General features: G+C 37.9%; 1 protein-coding gene across 2 annotated transcripts in view; it reads left to right on the top strand.

Moving 5' to 3' along the window:
* The window catches only part of LOC149833840 (elongation factor Tu, mitochondrial-like), a 45,407-nt gene that overhangs the window by 680 nt on the left and 19,502 nt on the right, over positions 1–25,225 (top strand). For both annotated transcript variants that reach the window (XR_016432717.1, XM_090011057.1), the window contains exons 2-7: positions 1,171–1,246; positions 1,417–1,509; positions 1,641–1,715; positions 6,330–6,434; positions 6,513–6,603; positions 6,982–7,187. Coding sequence is in view for 1 of the 2 variants with exons in the window: in XM_090011057.1 (XP_089867183.1) it covers positions 1,171–1,246; positions 1,417–1,509; positions 1,641–1,715; positions 6,330–6,434; positions 6,513–6,603; positions 6,982–7,187 (646 nt within the window). In the remaining variant the exon portion in view is untranslated. The remainder of the gene's footprint in view (positions 1–1,170; positions 1,247–1,416; positions 1,510–1,640; positions 1,716–6,329; positions 6,435–6,512; positions 6,604–6,981; positions 7,188–25,225) is intronic.

Genomic DNA, 25,225 nt, shown 5'->3' with positions numbered 1-25,225 from the left:
GCAGGCATAGCATTTATTTTTCGTTCCAATTGGTGACAGCCATACCGATCCCATGGATTTATTCAGTGTCCCCCTGAGGTAGAAGTAACTCTGGAGTCCGGTGTGTGATGGTGATAGTAGAGTGTGCTTCCAGGCTAGAATGCGTCGATTTTCGGCAGATGTCCATACTATTAATGACAATGGTTTTTGTATGTTGGTTTTGTTTCCTGGTTATTGACTTCCCTTTTGTATCCTCAGTTAAATTTCTTCATGGTATTTGTGTCAGAGGATTGGCCACTCATTCACTTTGTGTTTTTCCGTTTTGACTAGTAAAAAGTAATGGTTTATCTTTCAAATTGGAAATTGAGATTACCGTTGAACCATGTTTGCTTGGCGTGGCTTATAGACTTATAGTGTTCGTTAATTTAGGAAGCCTTCGGTATGGGACATGAGGAACATAGACACCGAGATAATCTTTGGAGTATTTATTCTAAAACTAGGCTGTGGATATGGATTCTTATCTTTCTGGTCCGTTTCCTTCTTATGTTTAACGGCTAGAATGTTATATTGGTAAAAAAAATGTTAAATTGCACTGAAAGGATTGCATATGGTTAAAAGCTATGTTTGATTTAGCCATATCATAGAGTTTCATTGGTAATGTTTAAGAATATTCAGTTGGCATAGACCATTATAAATTGGTCAAACGATTTGTATTTGTATCTATCCAAATGTTTGCTTTTGGAAATATGAATTCTGTCCTTCACTTATTTTTGAAGATATTGTTATGTAATATTTGGTTAATGTTGTCAATTTGCTAGTCATTTGTAATAGCTTGATGCAATTTTAACCACTGAACTGTTTCTTGATGAAGAAGCATTCTAACAAACACATAGGTGTGCTGTGGTATAGAAGTAAAAGCATCATGTCTCATCCTCTTTCTTTGCTTTATTTTTGTGTTATTAATCTCAGAAATCTTGCTATTCTCTGTGACATGTTCAATGAGGAATAATTACACAGAGCCCTTTAGACCATGTTGATAATCATCTAGTGGCATTAATTGTGTATGCAGTTGGATTTCTTTATCTTGTCTCCAGAATGATTGATTATATGAGTGATAGTAGCTAGCTTATCGCTAAAATATTAAAATTATTATGTTATGTTCTCATATATATTCATTTGGCATTGGTACAGGAAGCCTCACGTGAATGTTGGGACCATTGGTCATGTTGATCACGGGAAAACTACTCTCACAGCTGCAATCACAAAGGTCAGATCATCCTTGCCTTTTTCCCATGGTGTCTTCATTGTATGACTCTTCTCCTATCTTTACATAATCAGTTACTTCACAGGATCAGGTTGGCTATTAGTATACAATCTTTGAGGGAATTTTATATGGTTGTCTTTGATCTCTTCAGAATCTGCTCTTCTCTGTCTCAGGTGTTGGCAGAAGAGGGAAAAGCTAAGGCTGTTGCATTTGATGAGATTGATAAGGCACCAGAGGAGAAAGCCAGAGGAATTACCATTGCAACGGTCTAAATATCATCATCATCATCATGTTCTTTTTGTTTGTTATCCAGTTTGGGCTTATGAACTTTTTGGATTATTACTGCAAACACTTCCCTTCTTGTCTTGAATTGAAAACTAAGGTTTTGATGCTGCAGGCTCATGTTGAGTATGAAACTGCAAAGCGCCATTATGCACATGTGGATTGCCCTGGACATGCTGATTACGTAAAAGTATGTTTGCTTTTAATTGCAGCTCATAGTTTTCCCTTATTTCAATTTGTAATTTGCAGTGCAATCTCAATGGCTGACGATGGTGGTGGTGGTGGTGGTGGTGGTTGTCATTCTTGTCGCAGAAATTTAGGGCATGGATAGTTTTGTGAAGTATAGATTTATGTTGGTGTTTTTAATGCGTTTAAATCCTAAAGGAAAGAAAGTTTATTGGAAATTCTGATGTCATGTCTAGCTTGCATAGGTCGCTTAGGCAGTTGGGGAGGCAACATTTGGTGACTTGTCAATTAGAAGCAAGAAGGATTGGAAAATTAAAATTAGGAAAAGCCTTGTTATCTTTTTGTCAGATTGATCTTATGCACAATTTTATTTTTCACACATTTCCAAGTTGCAACTTTTCCTTCTCCTTAGCCCTTTGCATTATATCGTAACTGACCCCTGTACAGGCACCTTATTGCCCATCCAACTACGTTTTTTTTTTGTTTTTTGCTTTAATGTGTATATAGTGACAGTTGGAATCAAATCTTAATATCCTTGGAACCAATCTATTGCTTTTGTCACTTGATTTCATGTCACTCATTTGAAGTATATGTTTCTTTTTACTGTAATATGTTCTATGTTATACATGCTTTTAAGTGAAATGTGAGTTGTACCATCTGACAATGGATTTATAAGCTTCCTTTTCTTCCTAGACCAAGTTCATATCCAATTAAGTGATTAAAACATTAATTTCTTTGGTGATGCCATCAACAATGTTTTTTTTGTCTTAAAAAAATACTTTGAGTGGGAAGTATACATTTTACAGAAAAGGTGTACATATTCTTTGCTAATAAATATTCTGTTGCAACATAATTTCCTCATTAGCTGCAATAACATGGCCTTCTTTTGTCCATCTTTCTTATCTATCTGTCCACATAACAAATGAAAAGGAACTTTTGCATCTCGCTGCAAAATGCAACATTTATTAATTGTAGAAAACCATCTTCAGAAGAGAAATGACTATCTTTACCATACATTATTTTTTGCTAGGCATAAATACTCGTATTGGCAAATGGCCTCTTGTTCCAGTTTTCTTGATTCTTTTTCACCCTTCTGCCAAGGGCTCTTTCATTCTCAGGATGATGTGAATCGTGGTTTTGGAACTGTTCAAGCAAAGATGCTGGCATTTGAAGCCAGATTCTGATACACTTGTGTGCTCTTTCTCACTTTCATTATTTGTGACTTCTGTTTTTTTTGCCTTTTCTCCCATTTATTTACTTCTTTTAGCTTCCTTCCATTTGTAATTGTTTGCATATAGATTGGTTACTCTAAGATTAGGGGAAAAAATATGTACAAGAGGTTTGCCCCTTCTTTTGGAACTCAATTCCATTTTGGACCCCATGTGACAACCACAAACTTCTTTAGTATACCCAAGTATACTATTATTATTATTATTATCATAAAACATATCTAAAAAAAAATCTACTTTATCGTATTTGGCTACTATTTAGTAATGTAATTAAATTTAACCAGATCTTATCTAACTGGATATAGCATAAACATAAGCATAAGCTGCATTACTAGATTGGAATCGGACTCGGGTAGGGAATTTTCTTGCCAGATCTCCTAACAGCTTTTCACACTTATTGAAACTAAATTTGCACATAGTTGGTTTTGGATGTTTATCAAGTTCAGATTTGAAACGCCCATAAGAAATGCAACCATCTGTCTAATTGGATCTACCAGGGATTTACCAAATCTCTCTTGATAGGTTTCGACTTTCGATTAGCTGGATACTTGCTATATGACCTTGTTGTATAATGTGCATGAAACTTTTTATCCTTTTGTTCATCAATCAATACCTACAGTATGCGGTAACAATGTTGTAAAAGAATAGCATAACACGTGTAAGAAGGGCATAAGATATAAATTTGTTGTATCATATTGTGTTGTATCAAGGATACATGAAAAAGACGTCAATTTTAAAAATAAAAATTTAAAGTTGAAAATATGAAAGCAAAATTTTTAAATTATTAAGCAAAATTCTTTAAAATGTATATTTAACATTTTTGCTGCAAAGAGGGAGGTTACAATTAACAAAGAATTGAATGCACATAAATGAGAAAATATAGTTATAATAAACTAAAACACATTCTTAGGTCTTAATACTTGTTTACCTATTAGTTCATAACTCATGATAACATAAATGACAATATAAATAAAGTTATTTTCTAGATATCTTGTCGTTGATTCTGTTCATTGTTTTTTTATGTGTTTAAGAATTCTTCCAACCTCATATGTTCCAAAACTTTCTCCATTTTTAGTGGTGATGACTGATTTACATCTTCTGGTGGTGTTAATTGATCTAATGATCTTCATTTATAGTTGCCATTCGTCTTCATTTATAAACTTCAAGTATTCACTGTCTTCTATTTTTTTAATAAAGAAATTTATTAATCAATGAACACCTACAGAAACATGACAACGTGTCACCTCAACTCCACACTTAGGAAATTTGCAAATGACTAATTTCATTCCTCCCAATCCATTCCAAGTTTTCCCCTAGCCATTTAATTTTGCATTTGATAGAGTATATTTTGGTCATAGCAATGTATGGTGTAGGCACTGTACGTCTTTTCCTTAGAAGCTATTTGTTTCCTTTCTTTCCATATGAACCACCAAGCTGCAAAATTCACAACTGCCAACTGACCTATCATTCTTACCATTTCTCCTTTCCCAATAATAAAAAAACGGATCCCTTAAACCAAGAACCACTAGATTATAATATTCCAATCTGCCCAAGACAAGGACATAAATCTCCTTAAAAAGAGGATTGCCAAAAGAGATGTGAAGAGGCTTTTCTTAGTAACCTCCTTAAAAGAGCATTTCAAAAGAGATGCAAAGAGTTTTTTCTCAAGTGTTTCTGCACATGGCATACCAACACGGTAGGTTGAAACTGTAGTTGCCACTGCAGAAAATATAGCAGTAAGTGATCGGAAGTGGGAAACAACAATTTTAAAGCTTAAAAGTAAGGGGAAGCGAGAAGTGGGAGGGAAGTGACGAAAGAGAAGTTGTGGGAAGCAAAATAGGATTTTTGTGTGAAGTTATGGAGAAATGAGAAAAGCAAGGAAAAGGCTTAATACACATCCTAACTCACTTTATTTAAAAGAACAATATGAAAATAAACTTGCAACATTTAAAAGCAGTGGTTGTATATGCAATACCTGAGGCAAGATGACATTTGCAAAGTAAGTCTATTTTGTATATGTAGATACTAAAGATTTTAAGAAGAAAAAATTATGCAACAATTAAATGTATTCTGCAATGTATATTAAGTATTAATAAACCTAAATAAACATTATAAGAGATAGATGGTACTGTTTGGTAACAAAACTAAAATAATTGCTTCAAGAATCCCAGTTGCTTAAACTAGAGTCTGCCATTTCTTCAATATGAGGACTCAAGATCCTCATAATTGGAACCTGGATTTCTGGCTGCTTCATGCTCCTTTTTGGAAGTGGGTGGCTTATCACTTACATTGGGCTTCCTGGGAAGTGGAAAGCCGACTGCCCACTCTGAGTGCTTCCAATAACTATGGTTAAAACTTAAAACCTCAAACTGACAACAGGTATGCAGTCCATAAATAATAACCACCTGAAGGGTTTTGCCCTTGGATGTGGATCTTTGCTCTATGTAGTTCTCTTGGGATATGGCTGTGCTACTGTTTCTATTATGACATGTAATAAGAGTTAAAAGAAAAACCACCCGATGTTTAATACAACCATGTGATGCTATCTTTTCAGTTGGGTGCCATTCGGCAAGCACGGTGTACTATATCTTTCTTGTAATTTTTTGCAAACTGGTTTTCATTTCTTTCTGTATTCATTGCATGACCTTGCAAATTGCAAGATGACATTTCAAACTATATATTCTGTCATGAATTTTAGCTGTAGAATCATACCTTATCTTGCCCTTGTCAACCGATAAAATAGAACTTTAGTGGTAGAAGACTTATGGTATGTCAAAACTTATGTGAGAAATGCGAAAGTTTTGTAGTTATATGGCCGTCTGGGTTGGTCATTAATAAACAAATTCATCCTTGATATGCCCAGGCAATGGATGCAAGTAGGCAACAAATTGTGGATTAGTCAATCCAGGCATTTTCATTGTATTGCTAGGTGGTATTATGAGAATAGGTCTGTTAGACTTCTATTTACTGAAGTGCATTTTCATAAATTTCTCAAGCCTTTAATGGTAGAAATTAATGCTTTTTACTCTTGCATAATTGTGAATATGCAAGAGTAGTCCCATTATGGGGATGGTAAAGATACCCTGTTTCAAGTTATCTGTTTATTTCAGATAAGCAAGACTAGTTGGCAATCAGCTGAAACTTTTGTTCTTTCCTTGGTGGAATATCCCTTTGCTTTGTATGACTTCTTGGTTGAGTTTCCGAGGCACTTGACACATCTCTGACTCTTCTTGGTATCGACATGTGATATGCAACATTTCAGAAACGGCAATGATAGTCGCTATAATTATTAATGTTATATCTTTATACCTGTTTATGGCATTCTTTGCATGCATGCTTCTTATCTTTTCTGTTTTTGGGTAACATATGTAAGGTTTGATGAAATGCAGAACATGATTACTGGAGCTGCTCAGATGGATGGTGGGATACTCGTTGTATCTGCTCCTGATGGGCCAATGCCACAAACAAAGGAGCATATTTTGCTTGCACGTCAGGTTGCTACCCCATTTTTGTGAGCTAGATGGATGTTTCCATTCTAGAGCAAAATAACAGTTCATATTTGTGTGTTCTAGGTAGGAGTGCCATCTCTGGTGTGCTTTTTGAATAAGGTTGATGCAGTTGACGATCCAGAGCTTCTGGAACTTGTAGAGATGGAGCTACGGGGTATTTTCTAGATGATCTATTAATATTGTTGTTGTTGTCACTCTGATACTTTTATCAGTCATGACCTATGTCTGACACAATGGGTAATTGGTATTTATAGTTCACAAGGTTGACTAAACTGAATGGTTCAATAGTATCTGCAAAATATAAACAAATTATGTTAAAGTATACATAACACTGGATAAGTATGACTTGAAAAAGTGATTTGTATTTTTTACAAGTTGAAGTTGTGAACTTATTTATAGTCATGCCAATCAATATTGGCTAGTACCATTCCCTTGTCTTATACGTTTGGTGCACAGGTTGTAACTTGTTTCTAATTCAACATGTTCTGTTCAAATTTGTTTTATGGGCTTAGATGTTCATTTTGTTTTCTAGAGCTTCTAAGCTTTTACAAGTTTCCTGGTGACGAAATTCCTATAATCCGGGGTTCAGCCTTATCAGCCTTACAAGGCATAAATGAAGAAATAGGGAAGAAAGCCATTTTGAAATTAATGGATGCTGTGGATGAATACATACCTGAACCAGTAAGACAACTTGACAAACCATTCCTCATGCCTATTGAAGATGTATTCTCAATTCAGGTAAAATTCTCAGTACAGCTTCCGAATTTTTAGTATTTGTTGTCTGCAAACATATAGTGTGCTATTTCTTTTAGCATTTTTTTCATGTTTGATCTCTGTTGGTACTACCAAAGTTATGGAACTTGGCACATTGTGCAAACTGTTTATCTTTTGTTTTCGGTTTAGTTTGGGAAAGGATAGCTGAGTCAGTCAATTCTTCCCGATTCAGATGATGAATCAGGAAAAATCAGTGAATGGGATGTTTTTTTTAGAGTAAAAAAATTGCGTAGTGCCCTGTCCCCTTCTTTCTGATGCTATGCACTAAATGCATCTTTTAGTAAAAATGTTTGGCAAGGTCGGGGAGGGGTTCTTGGCCTCTCAGGTGGTGATGTGTGTGTATGTGCATGCACATGCTCATGTAAAGCAGCTATAATCTTCTTCAACTACGGTCAGTTGACCTTGTAGTTTCACTACTAGTCTCAGGGTACTTTAGGGTATGTTCTGGTGCTGCCCACAAGGGCTCCGCTCATTCTGGTAGGGGCATCTTGTGAACGTCACAAGTTTGAAACTCACGGGTGGTGTCCCTTGCTGCAAGGTCGAAGCTGGGTCTACATCCTGGTGGCCGGGAGGGACCTCAAGGGTTCGGTGATGGTTTTTTTTCCCCTGGACTATACAAAAAAGGGTATGTTCTGGTGCTGTCCACAGACCTGAACTTTCATTGATTTCCCAATTCTAGTACTGTTAGGAATGCCTAAAGTCCATGGGCACTGTATTTTTAGCAGTGGTAATCAGTTATAATGAGACACCTATTATGGACCACTCTGCTTGGTTGGTACACCTCCTTTTGTCAAATTGCAAGTCCCAGATAGCCTTGAGTGAACATGCTCTCCACTGGTAGGCAGGTTCATTACTACTACTAGTTCTATAGAAAGGCTATTGTTCACCAAACTACTTGGCCTTTGGTGAATTTTTCTTCAAGTTTGTCAAGAGATTGAACCATGTCCCTCTTAGTTGTTTTTGGGCTAAGTGCTTTGTTCGTTTGGGCACTCCCGAATGTTTGATTGACATGGACCTCAAATTTTCCTTGCACTTAACATGCTAAAATTTTGCTTCATTAGAAGAGAATTTCCTTAATTTTGCAAAGTTGCAAGTGCACCATCAGCTTTGCAAACTTATGGAATTGATGTTTGGGGCACTCCCGAATGTTTGATTGACATGGACCTCAAATTTTGCTTGCACTTATCATTGCTAAAACTTTGCTTCATTAGAAGAGAATTTTCTTAATTTTGCAAAGTTGCAAGTGCACCATCAGCTTCACAAACTTATGGAATTGATGTTTGGGTAACTTCTAATGCCACTAAGGATGTGTACAGGTTTAAAAACGACTACTTGAGATTGTATAGGGCAAACTTTTAACATGACACTGGCATAAGTGGTTTTTCCTTCTTAGCGTTTTTTCTTTCTTTCTGATAATTGGGGAAAACCGCCTCCAGAGTTCATTGGTATAGAAGCTTAGGTCCTCTTTGCCCACTAGGGAGTGCACCTAACTTCAGCTTCATGATGAAAGCACACACCTATGGGTTTCAAACTCGTAACGTCCCATCAACTTTTCTATGTAGTTAAAAGCGCTAATTGATGCCTATGTGGCATATGTCCAAAAGGACCTAGTCAGGGCCTAGGAGCCTAGTCAGTACCAAAAGAAAAAGGCTAAGGTAACACTGGATTTACAATAATATATATTAGAATCTACATGCACACACAAACACACACACACATATATATATATATAAATATAAAGACATACATATAATCTATGCTACCTTGACACTTCTGGAGGGCCAATGTGTCAGTTGGTATTCGACACTTGGACGCTGACACTAACACTCCTAGACACTTGATTTTTTTAATATACAAGTGTCCAAGAAAAGTTGGACACTCGGTGTTACATGTCCGACACCTTTGAGTGTTTGACAAAGCATCTGATGTTGGACACTTTGTGTCATCCTGGTTTAAACCTTATTTTTTTAGTTATTTTATTAGGACCCAAGTCTACGAGAATGAGTCAAAATACCACTTTACTATATAGAAAGGGCTCTCTCTCTCTGGTTGCTAGTCAATAAAAAAACTTTCTGCCACCATAAGCAAGGCCTAGTCAGCTCCATTTAAGAACTAACTCTCCTTTTCTACAATTTTGATATATATTAAATTGTGTGGTGTCACATACGGGAAAGTTTTCTTCTTTTTTGAAATATATATTTTTATTTTTTACTTAATCATTTGTCTCTTTCTCTCTCTGATAAATATTTGCTATGGTCTACAACACATACAATCTAGTTGGAAAATCATAGATGCAAGTTACATCCATTCAATCTGACCTCACGGATGTGTTCAACATGTTTTGTTTGCTAGGAAACATACCTTAGATCATATTTTTTCCATGTAAAAGTATGATCTTTTGATTCTTGAAATTTTGGCATAATGTGGGCCATTGATTTTTAAAGCCCTTGGGAAACCTATTTACATGTTGCAAACACATGATCTAAATGCTACTACTAAATAAACTATCTAGATCACAACTATAGGCTTAGATCCACAAAAAATTTGCAAAAAAGTTGAAAAGATGGTGTTTTCTGCTAGATTGTATGTACAAATGACTGTAGCATACATATATATATGTATGTATGTATGTATGCATGCATGCATGTACATATAAGAGAGAGAGAGAGAGAGAGAGAGAGAGAGAGAGAGAGAGAGAGAGAGAGAGAGAGAGAGAGAGAGAGAGAGACCATTTATGTCCCAGACCGTTCCAGACCCCTTCCAAACCTATAGATGCCTCTACCATTACTTATTCACTAAGAACCATGCTTTAGATCAAATCAATTTAACAAGAATTCATGATTTTTAGTTTATCAAGTTTTTGGTGTAACATGAACCATTGATTATTTTGTTGAGCTAAAAACACATCTGAACATAAAAAATGTTTAAACTAATATATATTTTCTACTAAATAAAGTACAAAGATCACATCTCTAGATTTAGATCAAGTAAAAAATACATGAAAATGTTTTTTAAAAGAGTTTGCGATGGTCTTGAAGATAAATGGTTTGGAACCTATGTCACATGGGTGCGGGTGCAGGGATTCGGCACTTCCAAAAAACCCGGGTGCGGGGGTGCGACAGGGGCAAAAATGTAATATATATATATATATATATATATATATATATATATATATATATATATATATAAAGGGGGTTCCCCCGACGCGGATTTTTCTAAATTTCATTTTATATACAGCTGCACGATAGCGCACCAGGTCATGTAGATCTGAGTACAACCCCAATATGGTGTTATTTGAAATCCATGTCTAAGAATAATATGTCGGATTTGGATAAGAGATCTTAACAAATCCAATCCATTTGCAGCCCTAGCATTGGATGCTTGTTTGTGAGATTTTATTTCACAGGTTTATTAGTCTTCATAGGCCACGTCGATCTGTAACAAGTTCATGCTTAAGAGCAGATCTTGGTTACTGTGGCTTCTATCTCGTCAGGAGAAGAGTTCGTCAGGAGAACAGTGAATGCTAATAGCCAACAAGGCTACCACCATCATATTATCATTTATTATGGAGAGAGAAAATCCTTTACGAAGGATTAGCAAGGCTACCGCCATCATTATCATTTATTATGGAGAGAGAGCAAGGCTACCACCATCATTATCATTTATTATGGAGAGAGAACATCCTTTACGAAATAGAACGATTTTAAAAAGGCAGGAGCAGCAGCAACTGTCAGCAGATTTTTTTTAAAAAAAAAATTCCGCAGCCCATTTCATAGGGCAAATTTTTTTTTAAAAAAAAATCCAAAAAAAAAGTGGACCTAAATGATCCTGGGTGCGATCAACACACCCAGGATCGGGTTGACCGCACCCGGTGCCGCACCCGCACCCGCTCCCGCGTCGACGCGGGTGCGGCACCCTGCTAGCTCAATCCCTGTGACATAGTTTGGAACTTGCACACTATCCTCTCTTTGTTTCTCTATATATATGTATGTATGTTTGTATATACGAAAAGGGGTATCATCGAGCCCCCTGGGCGTCGAACACTATCAAACGCATGACCACGCTGCTGAAAGAAAACACACCTTTTTGGTATCCGGCTCTTCTGCTGGTTGCTGGAAGGGAGAGGAGGGAGAACCACAACAGCAGATCAATAAGCCTCCAATGCTCTTGCCCTATTTCTTTACGTGAACTTATAACCACCAGATCGGGTCGGGTCTGAGACTCTTCAGTCCAGACCCAATATTATAAAGATAGAGATACGGGTCCAGATCTGGACCCGTATATGCATGCAGTCCAATCTTAATAGTCTCCCTCAAGTTGTGCATGGTTTTGTATCATAGACAACTTGCCTTTTAAAAACCAAAAATGGATGCTAGTAAGTCCCTTAGTAAACAAATCTGCCACTTGATCAGCTGTGGGAACGTAGGCTGGTTCAACTTCTCAATCTTTCACTTTTTGTCGAACAAAGTGTTGATCAATTTCTATATGTTTTGTACGACTGTGATGAATGGGGTTGAGGGCAATTTGTATGGCACTCTGATTATCACAAAAAAGATTAGTAGGCATAATAAATTCTCCGATCTCAGTCAAAAGATGTCTCAACCATGTAGCTTCTTCAGTAGCAGCCACCATAGACCGATACTCAGCTTCTGTACTGGATCGTGCAACCGCACGCTGTTTCCTGCTACTCCATGCTATCAAGTTTCCGTCAAGAAAAACACAATACCCAGAAACTAATCGTCTGTCATCTTGATCTCCATCCCAATCGGCATCTGTGTAAACATCCACTCGATGTCACTCTCCTTTGAACTTGGACTGATTATAGACTAGGCCATCTCCAAGAGTTCCTTTTAAATATCGAAGAATTCTCTTAACAACATTCATATGCTCTGTTCGTGGGTCATGCATGAATTGTGACACTTGGTTCACGGCATACACAATGTCTGGTATGGTGAAGGTGAGGTATTGAAGCATACCAACGAGACTACTATACTGCCTGGAGTCTTTATATGGTTCCCCATCTTGAGAACTCAACTTGTGATTTAATACACTAGGAGTGGATAGTGGTTTACAATCTGTCGTGCCTGCTTTTTTCAATAGATCCAAGGTGTATTTGTGTTGAGTTAATGATAGTGATTCATTCTGTCTATCCACTTCAACTCCCAAGAAATAACGCAAGACTCCGAAATCTTTCATTTTAAACTGCCGACTCAGTAAGTCCTTGGTGGCTTCTATGTGTTCATCTGAATTTCTAATAATAATAATGTCATCCACATATATAAGAATCAAGGTACGTACCTTACAGTCACAAAAGATAAACAATGAATGATCGAGATGGGAACAAATGAAACCATATCGCTGAACTTCGAGGGAAAAACTGTCAAACCAAGAACGAGAAGCCTGCTTTAACCCATAAATGGCTCTTCGTAGTTTGCAAACATGTGTGCTGGGGCTGTGTTCTGCATAGCCAGAGGGTTGTTCCATGTACACCTCTTCTTTCAGGCTACCATGTAAGAATGCATTTTTGACATCAAGCTAACTGAGAGTCCATCCATACTGAACCGACAAAGACAAATTAGTCGAATAGTTCCCATCTTGACCACAAGACTAAAAGTCTCATCGTAATCTTGCCCATATTCTTGGGTGAAACCTTTTGCCACAATCTTTGCCTTGTAGCGCTCGATGGATCCATCAAGTTTGTACTTTATTTTATAGACCCATTTAGACCCTACAACGTTTTTGTCTGATGGTCTAGGAACAATCTCCCAAGTTCCACACTCATGTAAGGCTCTTATTTCCTCATTCATGGCTTCAACCCATTTAAGTGACACAGACGCTTGTGCAAAGCTAATAGGTTCATCCTGTTTTTCAATCTGAGAGAGGAACAACTGTAACTCCGTAGAGAAGTTGTTATAACTAACCCATCTTTCAATAGGATGACGAATCCTTTCAGGTCTTCTAGGCTGCACATCAGTTTGCTGAGCATTATCTTTATTCCGCTGTACATAGACAACTCCTTGGAACTTGACAACATCTAAAATGGCAGGCATAGTGTCCTGGGTATTTGGTGATTCTTCCCTTTGTAAACACACATCGGTTTTACTTTGTTCAGACGATATAGAATGGCATGAGGAAGTATCGAGAGTGGCCATTTGATCGAATACCTCAACAGCAAGCCACGGTTGATAACCGTCACCAACTATGTTATGTTCTTCTATCATTCTTGAGCTCTCGGTATGGGTCTCATCAAACACAACATTCCGTGAGGCTCTGATTTGATGGGAAGTAGGATCGTAGCAACGATAACCTCTGTACTGATCAGCATAACCAACAAACTTGCATTTGTTTGCCTTGTTCTGAAACTTGTCACGTTGGGAACTGTCAATATGAACGTAACATACACAGCCAAACACTCGTAATTCATTATAATTAGGGTAAGTCCCAAAGAGTGTAAAATAAGGAGATTGGTTTGCAAGCAATTTCATGGGTAGTCGATTTATGACGTACATAGCAGAATGAAAAGCTTCAGTCCACAAGCTTAAAGGGACATTAGTACCACGTATCATGCCACTTTCTATAATATGTCAGTGTTTTCTTTCCGCCACACCATTTTGTTGGGGTGTGTGTGGACAAGATATTCGGCGACTTATTCCATTATCCTGGAGAAATTCAGTAAATTCCTTTGATAGATACCCTCCCCACCATCACATTGAAAATGTTAGATTTGAGATGTGTAGAATGATGTAGAATGCTGTACCGAACCTTGGTTAGAGAGAGAGAGAGAGGAGGAAGAGAGAGAGAGAGAGAGAGAGAGAGAGAGAGAGAGAGAGAGAGAGAGAGAGAGAGAGAGAGAGAGAGAGAGAGAGAGAGAGAGAGAGAGACGGCAGCACATGAAGAGAAACTCGATCCTCTGACATTAGGGCTCTCTCTATATTAAATAGAGAGAGTCCAATATAATAAATTACATCCAAGTCCAATATTTAATAAACTTTTCAAATAACCTCCAAACTAAGAAGGTTTAACTTTAAACCACCTACTCTCAACACTCCCCCTCAAGCTGGAGCATAGATATCAATCATGTTCTGCTTGTCACAACATTTTGAGAAATTTGGTCTAGCAAGGGGTTTTGTAAACATATTTGCAACTTGATCTTCTGACTTAAGATATTTGGTATTGATATGTCCAGCTTGAACCATATCTCTTACATAGTGACAATCAACCTCAATGTGCTTTGTTCTCTCATGAAAGACAGGATTGTTTGCTATATATGTTGCAGCCTTGTTATCACACATCATGGTCATAGGAGATGAAACCTTCACCTGAAGATCATGAAAAACAGTACGAACCCACATCATTTCAGCAGCTGTTTGGGCCATAGCCCGATATTCTGATTCTACACTTGACCTAGAAACCACATTTTGTTTCTTACTTCTCCACGAGATCAAGTTGTCTCCCAGAAACACACAGAATCCTGTGGTAGATTTTCTATCCACTACAGATCCTGTATAGTCAGCATCAGAATAGGCCACTATCTCCAGAGTTCCACCTTTCCTGAACAATAATCCCTTTCCAGGAGAAGATTTTAGATATCTGAGAATCATAATAGCTGCATTCCAGTGTACCTCAGTTGGTTTGTCCATAAACTGGCTAACTTTGCTTACTGCTAAAGCAATATCCGGTCTGGTCACAGTCACATACAGTAGCTTCCCTACTATGGAGCGATAGCTTTTGCTATCAACCGTTTTTGACGCTTCTTCAAACAACTGAACTTTATGGTCCATGGGAATATTTGCTGGTTTGGCTCCCAACATTCCCGTTTCCTTTAATAAGTCAAGAACATATTTCCGTTGAGACAAAACCATCCCTTCACGGCTCCTGGCAACTTCTATACCCAGAAAATACCTCAGTGAACTAAGGTCTTTTGTAACAAAGTGTTTTTGAAGATGAGCCTTTGTGGCTTCAATGGCTTTCACATCATCTCCTGTAAGAATAATGTCATCCACATATACCACCATAACAACTATGCCAGAGCTAGTTTTCTTGATAAATAATGTATGATCGGCTGCTGACCTATTAAAGCCAAAACGTGACATCACTTCAAACAACTTTTGAAACCATGCGCGAGGACTTTGTTTCAAACCATAAATCGCCTTTCTCAATCTACACACTTTCTGACACTCCCCCTCAACCTCGAATCCTGGAGGTTGTTGCATGTAAACAGTCTCAGATAGATCCCCATATAGAAACACATTCTTCACATCTAATTGGTACAAACTCCAGCCATGCTGAACAACTACTGAGAGAACAAGACGAATCGTACCCATCCGTGCAACATCAAGCAAGTGCCGATGTTTTCGCTCAGCCACCCCATTTTGTTGAGAAGAATAGGCACAGGAAGTTTGTGGTTGGATGCCATTATCTTGGTAAAATTGTAACAGACCTTTTGATTTAAACTCGAGAGCATTATCAGTGCGAACAATCTTGACAATAGATTCAAACTGAGTTTTTATTTCAAGAATTAAGGATTGAATAATACGTGGAACTTCAGATCGTTCCTTTATTAAAAACACCCATGACAACTTAGAAAAATCATCAACAATAACAAAATAGTAACGACACTGAGTCCTAGTAGGAATCTTACTAGGACCCCATACATCTGCATGAAGAAGTTCAAAAACTTTATTACTAGACTGACTCTGACTTGAAGGGAACGAGCTTCGATGATGCTTGCCCAGTTGACAAGCTTCACACTGAAATGATGTGGTGGAAGGAATTTGAGGAAAGACTGAACGAAGCTTTGACAATGAAGGATGACCCAGACGACGATGCCACTGAACAGGGCTGGATGAATGTTCCACGGCAGCATGAACATTACCCATTGGATGATGTAGGTAGTAAACTCCATTTGCTTCATAGCCTCCACCAATCTTCTTCCCCGTCAGCAAATCCTGAAAATGACAACCCGTCGGATCAAATATTACTCTACAGTTTTGTTCTTTTATAAGGCAACTAACAGAGAGTAAACTTAGAGGAAAGTTTGGAGCATGAAGAACATTTTGCAACTGTAATGAGGAGGATATAGAAATATTTCCCTGACCAACAACAGGGGAGGAACTCCCATCGGCTAATGAGACTCCTCGATGAGCATTAATATCCTTTAGATCTGAAAAAACAAGAGAATTTCCACACAAATGTCTGGATGCACCGGAGTCAATAATCCACTTACTGTTAGTTGGATGTAGATGATTTCCTGTTGAATAGGCAACACCAGCTACAAGAGGGGTGGAACTCACAGAACGAAGGGCTATCAGCTCATCATATTCAGCACGACTGAGGGTGATACTACTGTCACTAGCAGAGATATTTTCCTGTACCTTTGTTGCCTCAAGAGTAGTAACATTTGCTTTAGGAGCATAAGAATTTGATGAGGAAGAGGTTGGCCGGCCATGTTTATCCCAGCACCGATCTTCTAAATGTCCAGATTTTCCACAGAATGTGCATTGAAGCTTTCCTCTGCCTCCCATACCTCGTCCACGACCTCGTCCTCTGATATTCTGAATATTTCCACGCCCATAACCAGAGGAGACAACTAGAGCAGATGACTGGGTCACATGCTGTGATTGTGGAAGAGATATCGCAAGTCTACTCAGGCGATTATATGCATCAGCAAGAGTAGGTACATCTGATCCAGTCAACATTTGGACTTTTGCAACAGAAAATTCTGAAGATAAACCTGTAAGAAACCGAGCAACCATAGTCTGTTCTTGATGATCTTTCTGCTTCGAACAACAAAGAGGTCTGTGAGCATTGAGTCTTTTAAATGCAGCTTTTACTGATGCATAATACTGGGCCAAGGTCTGATCTCCCTGCTGTAAATTATATATCTCTTGTTCGACTTGCAGGATACGACTCACATTAGTCTCTTGTGAATACGTATCTCTAAGATTGTCCCACATCTGCTTGGCTGTATTATAATAAATTAAACCATCTGCAATATGGGTTTCAACACTATTCATGATCCATGACATAACTATGTCATTATCTTCATCCCAGGTAGCATATTTTCCCAATTTTTCAATGGGTTCTTCTTCCAGCAAGATATGCTTTCTACGATGTCCAGATGCTGACATCATGAACGTTCTGGACCACCTGGCATAGTTAGTTTCATTCAACCTTACAGAAGATCCATACGAAAAGGGATTGGCAAATGCCTTATACTCTCCAACATGTTCCAATTTGGAATCACATTTCGAACTTTCAGCCATACTGAAGATATACTTCTATTTCAGCAAAAAAAAACTGGAGAGACTTCAACCAATACAGGGAATAGCGTGTGTTACATTCACACGACAACCAGCAGCTGTTCACACACACAAAACCACGACAATAAGAAACCGCAGCTCACAACAAGGTTACTTTCCCAACACAGTTTCCACGACAGTAGTGAACAACAACCCATACACATGAATAATAGTTCCAAAATATAATTTTTTCTTCAGCACATCAGGAAGTCACGACCAACACAACTCTGTATATGCATAAATTGAATCATACCAGAGGCTGTTCCCAGACATATAGAGCTCGACAGTCATATCTTAATCACCAGCACAGCACAACAAGTGCGATTGCTGTTTCTCCCAAATAGCAGGAAGTCACGACAAGAAATAAACAAATCTCGACAAGAAGATTGCAGGAAATCACTACAACAGGAATCACGACAACAGGGAATCACAACAGGGAATCACGACAACAGGGAATCACGGCACCAGGAAATCACGGCAACAGGGAATCACGGCAGGGAATCACGGCAGGGATATCACGGCAACAGAGAATCACGGAGAAAAAAAAACAGGAAACTAGAGGCACGCATCCTGTTCCTTAGATCTGATGACAGATCTGGGCCATGACCTTGGTCAAATCCCAGATCTGTTATCAGATCTTACACATAAAACACAAGCAGCTAACCTGAAGAAGAAAAAAAAATTCTTCGTTGGTGCAGGGAGAAACTCGGCAACAGTTTGATCACGATCGAGTAAGATCCCACGATCGATGCTCTGATACCATGTAGAATGATGTAGAATGCTGTACCGAACCCTGGTTAGAGAGAGAGAGAGGAGGAAGGGAGGAAGAGAGAGAGAGAGAGAGACGGCAGCACATGAAGAGAAACTCGATCCTCTGACATTAGGGCTCTCTCTATGTTAAATAGAGAGAGTCCAATATAATAAATTACATCCAAGTCCAATATTTAATAAACTTTTCAAATAACCTCCAAACTAAGAAGGTTTAACTTTAAACCACCTACTCTCAACAAGATGCAAATTGATTACTAACTAAGGCTCAAAATGCACGAAAAAACTTGAACACTTCAGATTTGTGTTTCATAAAATAGATCCAAGTATACCTGGAATAACTATCTATAAAGGTGACATAATAGCGGCTACCCGACAAAGACGATTGTGGGGCAGGTCCCCAAACATCATTTGATTTATTGAGTGAAATGAAAGAACATGACTCTTACATAAATGACAGCTGGGACAAAGAGAAATATCAGACTCATTATTTAAACTAGACCGTGGAACAAGTCCACTAGACACAAGTCTTTCAATGAATGAATGATTACAATGACCCAAACGACGATGCCAAATGTCTGATTTATTACACTGAGACAAACTAAAACAATCTTTGAATGATACTGGCTAAACTTTCTGTGACTTTATTGGAGTGGCACGAGCAGTATGAGACTCCTTGAGGACATACATATTTCCCTGTCGTTCTCCTTCAACGAGCGTCTTCTTTGTGAGAAGATCCTTGACACAAACAGAAGAAAGAGTAAATTTGACAAAAGAATTAGTATCATCAACAAGTTTAGAAACAGAAACAATATTTTTAACAATACTGGGTGAGTGATAAACATTTGATAAAAGAAGTGATGAGTTTGGGAGTGAAAGAGAAACATTTCCAACATGAGAAATAGGACGGAGGGCATTATCTCCAGTTTTAATACTGAATTTACCATGATAAGGAATGAGTTGAGAAATCTTACCGGCATCACCCGTCACATGTGCAACAGCCCCAGAGTCAATGTACCAAGTTTCCTGCTCAGTCTGCTTAAAACTTAACTTAGAAGGGGCAGAAATCAAGAGATTCTTCACATTCTCATTTTCATCTCTTGCTTGTCCTCTAGTGGAAGCCCCAATACCATTAAATCTGCCTTTGTTTTGCGGATTATGCCAGCAATTTGCCTTAATGTACTCTCTTTTATTACACTGAAAACACGTTGGTATATGTCTAGAGGACTGGTTCATTGGAAGTGAGTTGGATGACATATTAGGTGTGGGAAGTAATCCACGACCTCCTTGATTACCTCTTCTCTGTCTCCGTCCACCGCAAAAACCTCCACGTCCTCGTCCTGCCACCATACCTGTGACGAGAACCTCATGATTGCTATTTTGAATCAGCTCCTCACCTCTAATAGTAACTTCGTACTGTAGTAGTTTCGCCCGCATATCATCAAAGTTAGGCAATGAAGGAAGGCATAGAAGAGAGGTGACCAACATGTGATAGTCAGGTCCTAGACCATTCAACGCTTGTTGAACTTTTTCTTTGTCAGGAGTTACACAACCCACCATCGCTAATTGATCTGTGATTATCTTGACTTTGTTCATGTATTCTGTAACCGATAAATTGTCTTTCTTTAAGAGCTGAAACTCTTTTTTTAAATGAAGAATCTTAGCCTCTGAAATCTGTGAATAGGTCTGTGCTAGTGTCTGCCACAGTTCTCTAGCTGAACATTAATCTGGAATGACCACTAATACCTCTTGAGAAAGAGTACAGGTAATGTAAGCCACGACAGCCTGATCTTTTCTTTTCCATGTGGTAAACTCTGGATTGCGAACTAGTTTGTAAGAAACCTCCCCTTTATCATCTCGCTCTTCCTGCATAATGAACTCAGATGGTGCATGGATTGTTCCATCAAGGTGGCCAGAGAGGTCCAAACTACGAATGAAAGGCAAAATTTGCCTTTTCCAGGTCAAGTAGTTGGAATTATTCAATTTCTCAGATATGAGTTGGCCAATAAACTGGACGAAAGTGATGGAGAATCCATGAAGACACGACGAGTTGTCTAAGGAGAAGAACACAAGTTGAATAAAAGAAATGTAAGAAAAATTGCTCAGCAAAGCAATGACCTAGACTTGTCCGTTCCTTTTTGTTTTGTTTTGTTTTTGTTTTGTTTTTGGGTAGTCTTGATATATTTCTTCAGAAATGATTTGCAGAAATCGAGATCAGGAACAATTATAAATATGATCCAAAAAACAACTCGTGCTTTGGGATATATGCTTTGACTAAAAAAAAATAGCGTGAATGAACGATATATGCACCTCTGATTTGGAACAAAAATCAGATATAGAGCGAGAGCAGGGGGAAATATGCAAGAAAGGAACAACCTTTTGATTTTACGCAATCAAAATCAATATGGGGTTCAGACGTTAAGATCTGATCTGAATGATCAGATCAGACGTTAGCGTGGCCTATTAGAAATTATCAAATTTGAATGATCAGATCTGAACAAATTAGGTAATGAAATTAATGTGGCTGGTAACGATAGAAAGAAAATTGTTTAGGGAAATAAGAAGAAAAGAGGGGAAATAAGGTCACGTTAGGGAAAAGGAAGAAAAGAGGGGAAATAAGGTCGGCCACATCCTTTTTTTTGTGTTAACTCTCACAGGATCAAGGGAAAGGGGGGCACGATTGGGTACGATCAGAAAAATCAGAGGAGAATCGAATCAGAGAAGAAAATGGGATTTTTTTGTGTTAACTCTCACAGGAGCAAGGGACGATAAATCAGAGGAGAATCGAATCAGAGAAGAAAATGGTTTTTTTTTTTGTGTTAACTCTCACGGGAGCAAGGGACGATAAATCAAAGGAGAATCGAATCAGAGAAGAAAATGAGATTTTTTTTTGTTAACTCTCACAGGAGCAAGGGACGATCAAAGAAGAAACTATCAAAGAAGATGCAGAGAGGTTGGTGAAATTGGACCTGGTCGTTAGACTTCATCCTGACTCTGATACCATGAAAGAAAACACACCTTTTTGGTATCCGGCTCTTCTGCTGGTTGCTGGAAGGGAGAGGAGGGAGAACCACAACAGCAGATCAATAAGCCTCCAATGCTCTTGCCCTATTTCTTTACGTGAACTTATAACCACCAGATCGGGTCGGGTCTGAGACTCTTCAGTTCAGACCCAATATTATAAAGATAGAGATACGAGTCCAGATGTGGACCCGTATATGCATGCAGTCCAATCTTAATAACTGCATGGCCATTTTGGACACTTAGCAGTGGTCGTTGACTGCCGCTAAAGGTCGTTTTTCTGCATGTTAAGCATGCACATTTGAAATGTGTTGATCAACTTGGGTGTTCGACATTACACCCCTCTCTCTCTCTCTCTCTCTCTCTCTCTCTCTCTTTCTTGGTCGATGCCATCACCAATGGGCAGCCATTGACGGTTTACTGAGGCAAATGCTGGCCGACCACCCTCAAACACATAGCAAAGAAGGGACGGGTGGTAACTGTGAAAGTATCTTCAACAAGATACTATGATCAAGACTTTAATATTATTGATAACAAATATGTGCACACATGCACAATAAGAACACTTAGAACACTTGTGCATAAAAGCACAAAATCACAAACTCTCACAAATGCACCAAAGGCATAAAAATAAATATTCGAACTTTATTAAAAGCTTGGGCTTTGACTCAAAGCCATGAAAATACAAGAGGGGAGAGGCCCCTATTTATAACCAAACAAGGAGCCACATAGGGGGCTCCCAAACGACTCTTTGGGGAGCTTCCCTATGTGGCACATAATACAAAAAAATAAAAAAGAAAGAAAGAAAAAGAAAAAGAAAAAGAATTAAAAAAGTTACAATCATATTCCAAAATGGAATATGCATAAAATAAGTATTTACATAAATACCCTTTTCGGGTGAACAATGAGACAAAAAAGAAATATATATATTTATATATATATATAGATAGATACATATACATAGTACATATGTATATGTCTCTCTCTCTCTCTATATATATGAATATATATATATATATATATATATATATATATATATATATATATATATATATATATATATATATATATATGAGATTACAAGGTTGATACATAATTTAGCACCCCCCCTCGAACTTAGGGCATGATGACCGAAAGTTTGCCAAGAAGAAAGTTGAATCGAGGTGCACATAAGGCTTTGGTGAAAAAGTAACTGATATTGTGAAGTAACATAAGGTAGATCAATGATTCCTTTTAGATAGGTTTCACGAACATAGTGACCGTCCATTTCAATGCGCTTAGTCTGCTCGCGAAAAGTATGATTTTTGGCAATGTAAATTGCACTCTTGTTATCACAGTATAACTTAGTGGGCCCTTCAATAGTGATCCCCATGTCTTCAAGCACCTGTTAGATTCATACAATTTTCATGATAGTAGTTGCCATGACACGATATTCGACTTCAGTTGATGATAGAGACACTTTTTGTTGCTTCTTACATCTCCACGAAATCAGTGAGTCTCCTAAGAACACACAAAAACCAGTGGTGGAGTGACGGTTATTTGGGTCACCTCCCCAATCAGAGTTAGTGTAAGCAATTAAATTTAAATCAGAAGAAGATGAAAGAAAAACTCCCTTATTTAGAGTACCCTTTATGTATCTTACGACTCGCAAGGTGACACTCATGTGAACGAAAGTTGGTGCATGCTGAAACTGCCTTGCAGTATGGACTACATGAGAGATATCTGGTCTGGTGATACTCAAATACATCAATGAACCAACCAGCTGTCTGTAGGGAGTAGGGTCTGAAAGGAGAACACCATCATCAATCTTCATTTTAACTCCTACTATAGAAGGAGTTTCACAAACCTTTTCATCTGTAATACCTGATCTGTCAATGATCTCAGAAGCAAGCTTAATTTGAGATAAGAAATACCCTCTATGAGAGTATGCTACTTCAATACTCAAGAAATAAGTTAGAAAACCCAGATCAAACATTTCAAACTTATCTTTTAACATTGATTTTATGCTCTTAACCCCTTTAGAATCACTATCAGTTATGAGCATGTCATCCACATACAACAGTAATATGACAATACCTGCATTGGATTTTCTAACATACAAAGCAGTATCAGTAAAACTGGATGAAAAACATTTTCTATCATTACGGAATTAAACCTATCATACTAAGTATTGGGGGTTTGTTTCAAACCATAAAGTGCTTTTCGAAGGCGAAACACCTTTCCTTTAGGAGTCTCCATTCCAGGAGGATCATCCATATACACTTCTTCAGTTAGATCTCCGTTTAGAAAGGCATTCTTAACATCCATTTAATAGATGCTCCATTTGTTGATTGAGGCAACAATTATAAGACATCGAACAATAACCATCCGAGCTACTAGAGCAAAAGTCTCCTCATAATCAATCCCATATTCTTGACTATACCCCTTTGCAACTAGCCGAGCCTTATATCTTTTGAGGGATCCATCACTCTTAGTCGTAACCTTAAATACCCATCTACACCCTATTGTTTTCTTACCTCTAGGAAGGTCTTGAAATTCCCATGTCTTGGCTCTTCTCAGGGCTCTGAGTTCATTATCCATGGCGGCTATCCATTCAGGACATTTTCGTGCTTCCTCGAAGTTTCTAAGTTCTATGTAGGAATGAATGGCGCTTAGACAAGCTCTATGTTCATGTGAGAAGGATTCATATGAGATGAACCTAGAAGGAGTGTTTTTATGTCTTTCGGTCCTACGAAGGTTCTCCTCACTTTGAGGAACAGTTCTACTAGCATCATCATATCTTTCAAGGGCACTTCTGAAGGTGTTTCTATCTCTATAAGTATAGGTGATGGGATCCCTAGGAGGTTCCTCATTGACTTGTTGAGGAAATGAAGAGGACACAGGACTGGTTTCCCTGGTTTCATTATTACTTGAGTCATTCTGATTTGACTCATCATCACTAGTATCATCACTTTCAGTTAACAGATCAAATAAAAAAGAATAATCTACGTTTTCGTTATTAGATTCACGGTTTTCGAAACCACTAAGATTTTCAAAAAAACTTACATTTCTGGAAACATATAATTTGTCATTTTTAGCATCATAACATCGAAAACCCTTTTGGGTTTCAGAATAACCATGAAAGGCGCAAGGAATGGCCTTTGGGGAAAGTTTGTTGTTTTTATCAGTAAGAACAAAACATTTACATCAAAAAACCCTTAACCTGCTATAATCAGGTTCTTTCTCATACAAATTTTTAAATGGAGAAATCTTGTTCAAATTTTTTGATGGAAGTCTATTTATGAGATAGACAGATGCGAGGGCTGCCTCAACCCAGAGTTTTTTTCGAATAATTTGCGAAATGAGCAAGGTTCTAGTTGTTCAATGATATGCTTATGCTTTCGTTTAGCTAACCCATTTTGTTGTGGGGTTTTAGGACATGATTTTTGATGGAAGATACCATAGCTTTCAAGATAACTCTTGAATTCGTTTGAAATGTATTCGCCACCGGAGTCAGATCTAAGAACTTTTAAACTTCCATTGAATTGGTTAAAAACCATCATATGAAAAGTTTTAAAAGTGGAAAACACTTCATGTTTATGTTTAAGAAAATATATCCAATAAAATCTAGTGTAATCGTCCACAAAAATCACATAGTATGAGAATCCTCCTTTAGATATCACAGGAGCCGGACCCCATACGTCGGAATGAACAATTTCAAAGGGTTTTGTTGTAAACATGGATCTTTGTAAGAAATGTATACTTTTCATTTTCCCAAGAATGCATTCATTACATACAAAATCCTCTTTACAAAGATGTTTAATAAAAGGCAAATAAGAGATTTTAACAATGTTGGGATGTCCCAGTCTCTTATGCCATACATGAATATCTTTGTTTTGAGCAACATTACAAAATTGATTTTTGGGAGCTTGA

The sequence above is a fragment of the Nuphar pumila genome, chromosome 6 (assembly GCF_984573655.1).
Source record: "Nuphar pumila chromosome 6, dmNupPumi1.hap1.1, whole genome shotgun sequence".
In the NCBI taxonomy this organism is placed as follows: Eukaryota; Viridiplantae; Streptophyta; class Magnoliopsida; order Nymphaeales; family Nymphaeaceae; genus Nuphar; species Nuphar pumila.
Note: the sequence above shows the minus strand (reverse complement) of the source record. Positions and strands in the feature narration are given on the sequence as shown.